The sequence below is a fragment of the Chenopodium album genome, chromosome 16 (assembly GCF_948465745.1).
Source record: "Chenopodium album chromosome 16, dcCheAlbu1.1, whole genome shotgun sequence".
In the NCBI taxonomy this organism is placed as follows: domain Eukaryota; kingdom Viridiplantae; phylum Streptophyta; class Magnoliopsida; order Caryophyllales; family Amaranthaceae; genus Chenopodium; species Chenopodium album.
Genome location: NC_137849.1, coordinates 39,995,149 through 39,999,732, shown reverse-complemented (window position 1 = coordinate 39,999,732; position 4,584 = coordinate 39,995,149). Strand labels below are relative to the sequence as shown.

General features: G+C 36.2%; 1 protein-coding gene across 1 annotated transcript; it reads left to right on the top strand.

Moving 5' to 3' along the window:
- Positions 1-3,118: 3,118 nt before the first annotated feature.
- Positions 3,119-4,273, top strand: LOC145584288 (transcription termination factor MTERF8, chloroplastic-like). Its single transcript, XM_081641160.1, has one exon. The coding sequence runs from the start codon at positions 3,119-3,121 to the stop codon at positions 4,271-4,273; it is 1,155 nt and encodes a 384-aa protein (XP_081497286.1).
- The last annotated feature ends 311 nt before the right edge of the window (positions 4,274-4,584 follow it).

The following is a 4,584-nucleotide window of genomic DNA, read 5'->3' as shown; positions in this document are numbered from 1 at the left end:
CCTCGGCTTGGTGTCCCCCCAGCCAAGCCGAAAGCCCAGCTCTCACTCGCACCTCACCCTCTCGGCTGTCAGGCCTAACACTCAGCCCCAAGTACCTTGCTCAGCTCACCTTCTCATGCTCCCTCAGCTAGGCACTCAATCACCCCTCATCCCAGCCAAGATGAAAATTTCTCAAACAAAACCTACCTACCCGAAATTTAAAACCCAGAAATTCGAAAATTTACAAGTACATAAACCTCCCATAAGCATCTGGATCTATGGAAAATAAATCAAAGAATGAAGAATTTTCGCATACCTTTTTGAAGATCTTGATGAACTTGGAAGAGCTTGATGATGCTAACTTGGGTGATGTGACTTGAACACTCAAACTCTCAAGAACTTGGGAGAAAATTGGAGAGGATTTTTGAGAAATTCTCTAAGGCAAATGAAATGATTGAGGAGCAAATGAAGTGGGGTGGGAGTTCATATGTTTCAAGCTAAGGAGATTGCAACTCTTCAAAAACCCTGGTTCAAATGGGCCTAAGTGAAGCTTGAGCCCAGAAAATCACCATTAAAGGATTAAGCTTAACTACAAGCTTAATTAGCATTGATTTATCATCAGTTTACCCCCAAAAATCCCAAGATTAGCCGAAAGCCAAGACAAGTCATGCCTTCAGCAAGATTCATGGGGTTTAGCCTGAAGAAAACATTCTAAAAAGAGAAAGTCCGTTGGTTATCCCAAAGCCGTCATCAAACTTAGCTCTCAAAATCGCCCAGTCGTCTTAATTAAAGTGCTTTCAATGCATTGCTTGGGGGTGGATGAATTCCCTCCGGCATATATGACAACTTCTCTCGTTTTTAATTTATTCCGCGTGATATCCGAACTTCGTCTGATCTCGTTCCCACATCACGCGTGGGGCTAAATGTTTGGGCCAAGTCCATTGTCATAAGCCCATTGACCTGAAATTACGAAAATACCCTTCCATGGCCCAGCCCATCGTTAGTCAGAACAAAGTACGGATTTACCCCTAATCTGTCCAACTAAGTACAACTTCTGCCACCTGAAAATACATCTATAAATACCTCTCCAATCATTAATGATGGTAACTTTTTCTAATTCTCTAACCTTCTCTCTCTATATTCTCTCCCTGCTTTCTCTCTCTAGAAAGTACGTTTGCTGATTTAAGCATTGGAGGGGCTTTCCCGGGTCGCACCCCGGGGTAGTTAACCTTCTCTCTCTTTTGCAGGCCTAGCTCTCAGACAAGCCAGGCGTAGCCGAAGGACATTTAGACATACGTTGGATTTAGGACCTCTTGATATCATTACCCTAACACCGAGGAGAATTCTGTTTCCAGAAACAGAATATGAATTAAAATAAAACAATACGTGAATCGAAATAACATAGTGTATGAATCAAAGTAACCCTTCTTGTTTGTGAATCAAATTAACAAATTATATGAATCAAAATAATATAACCTGTTTGTCAACAAAATAACATGACATGTGCTTCACAATAACATGATATGTAAATCAAAATATTATAGTATATAATAAATAAAATAACACGATAAGTGACAAAATAATGTAATTTGTGAGTAGAAATAACAAATTAATGAATGAAAAGTTATTGACATTCCTTTTTAGAACATGAAGAAGGAAGTTGAGGATTTACTAGCAGCCATATCCCATGAATGTTTTTGGGAAGCAAGATGATGAAAATTCGATCTACTGATCTACCTGATGAGAAAGCAGATTTATCAACACCTAAGGTGAACATGTGCTTCTTCCTGTTGCTTATGAGTGTGAAAAATTAGCTAAAATTCAAACCTAATAAGTGAAATAGTTTACAATTCTTCAAAAACTTACTTCTTTGAATGGACTTTTAAGTATTTGATGTTCGATTTGAACATGCGAAGAAGAATTTCTCGTTTTGGGCATGATAGAGAAATAATGTTTTAATTTCGACCCTTATTATAGAGAGGTTTTTTTTTTTTTTTTTTTTTTTTTGTCTGTCTCTGAAGGAATTCTTATTAAGAGGTTTGTTTTCTTGTTATTTCATTTTCTTTAATTGTTATTTCATCAAATTAGTTCGCGCAGACTTTCTAATTGGAGATACAATGGTCTTTTTATCCAATTTATTAGAATGAGCCCTGGAGTACAATATTAGGTACTCCTTACTAATTATGGTCTTTTCATATGGCGTAAATTTATTTTGAAATTTATATATTTTGTAATATGTGTGTGCTACATATGAAGTATTCTATTGTCTATATTATTATCTAGCACACATTAGACAAACCCATGAATCCGTGATGTGTTTACCTATTAAGATCGGCTAGACCACTAGTCCATTATACTCAGTAAGGCTGAGCAAAATTATCCGAAAAATCAAAAATTCGAACCGTAATCGAACCGAAAATTAAGGTACCCGTTCTGATAACCATAACAGTTTGAGTATCCAATCCGATAAATTTTTACCGGATATGATCATTGGGTATCATTTTAAAATTAACTTTTACTTGATTCTATCCGATAAGTAAATTTTTTTTTTCTACTTAAATATATTTATCCAATATCTAAATTCTTACTTTACTTCATAATCACTTAATAATTTTAATGATTATTAATATTATTAGTATGGTCATGATCATGTGGTACTATTGTTAATTAGTGTTGAATGATATCATAATTACTAAATTTTAAAGTCTAAATTTTCATTATTGGATATCATATTGGATACCCAACGATTCGAAAATCCTGAATACCCAAAATTATTGGTTCGGTTAATGAATATCAATTTTAATGTTATTGGTTATAGGATACCGAAATCGTAAGTGTTAGCGGTACGGGTACCCGGTTAGTATTACGCTCATAAGTCATAACCTTCCTTAGGCTTAATCGAGTAATTAGTAACTCAAGGGACCCTAAACGAGTAAACGCTGCGCAATCCAAACACAGTGAATCTGGGAATTGGGAACGAGATCGAAGAACCACATTTGAAGCTTCAGCCAATTCATTAGTGAGGCAAGTCTCTCATCCATTTTATCTCTCTTCTCTGCTAAATTTACGCATTACAAATTTTAATAGTTTTGCTCAATGCCTCATTGTTGGAGAACTAATTATTCCTGAAGAAAAAACAATGACTCTTCATTTTTTAAGAAGAACCCTAACATCGTTTTCACTCAAACATGAATCTTCCAATTTCATCAATCTGCCCAATTTCCCCTTTTTCTCAACTCAAGTGACCCAAATTGAAAAACCCAATTGCGAATTTACGAATTATTTGATTACCCACCACAATTTCTCTCAAGAAAATGCTTCAAAAACAGCTACTTTTTTGACCCCGGACTATAAAAAATCCGATTTAGTTCTCGATTTCTTGAAAAGTAAAGGAATTTCGGGTACCCAGTTGGAGGAATTAGTCGTGCGTCATCCTCGTGTTCTTGCTGTTGATGTTAACAAGTCTGTTGGTGTTAAAGTCAATTTAATTAAGGATTTAGGTTTCTCAGATGATGAATTGGTTGATTTATTGTGTTCTGTTCCAATTATATTGACCCTGTCTCGATCAGTTGAACGTGTCGTTTCGACGATTTCTGTGTTGCAAAGTGTATTGGGTTCAAACTATGATGTTATTAAGCTGTTAAAGCTTTGCAATTGGTTTCTTAGTAATGATTTGGATAAAAGTCTGCTGCCTAACATTCAGTTGATGGAGAAATGTGGGATTAGCAAATTGCAAATTAGGCAAACTCTTCTTAGTTTTCCTAGGTTTTTCTTGGTGCAACCCGAGTTTATGAAGGATTGTATGAGGAGGGTTGATTCGTTGGGGCTGGGAAGGGGTTCGAAAATGTACATTCATGGCGTTCGTGCTGTGAGTTCTATGACTCTAGAAAAATGGGCGTCCAAAGTGAAGCTGTTTGAAACCTTGGGTTTTAGTAAAGACGATATTCTGTCCATGTTTCGAAGAACGCCTCAAGTGCTTACAGTATCGGAAAGGAAGATTTTGGAGGTCTCCAAGCTGTTGCTTAGCTCAGGGAGTGTTGATGTATCATATTTGGTTCAGCATTCTGAATTGTTAATTTATAGTGCTGCTTTTAGGATTAAGCCTCGCTTGGATATCGTCAATGTACTCTTGTCAAAGAATTTACTTCAGAAGGAGCCTAGGCCGACTACTCTATGTAAGATTAGCGATAAGAAATTCATCCAGACATTTGTGCTTCCATATGCTAGTGAAATTGGTGATATCGGTAAGAAATTTCTCGTTAGCACAGGGTTTGGAACTTCTTTTGGTATTTAGACTTTAGAGAAGAAATTTTCTATCTCTTGGCTTCGATTTAATGCGATCAAATTGAAGTTCTTCCATCACACTATTATTTCAAATCAGGTACCACCTATTCTGTAATTTTATGCTTGTTTGTATCAGAATTTTGCAAAGATACACTGTTATTAATCCCCTGCTCGGGCTTTCACTAGTATTACTTTTTGGTAGTTCAATGATTCTGGCTACTTTCATTCATGACTTTCACGTTTATCATGTGGTTTCACATCTGTAAAAAGTGAAGGCCAATTATATCAATGCTCAAACAGCTGACAATCCTGATCTGGGTT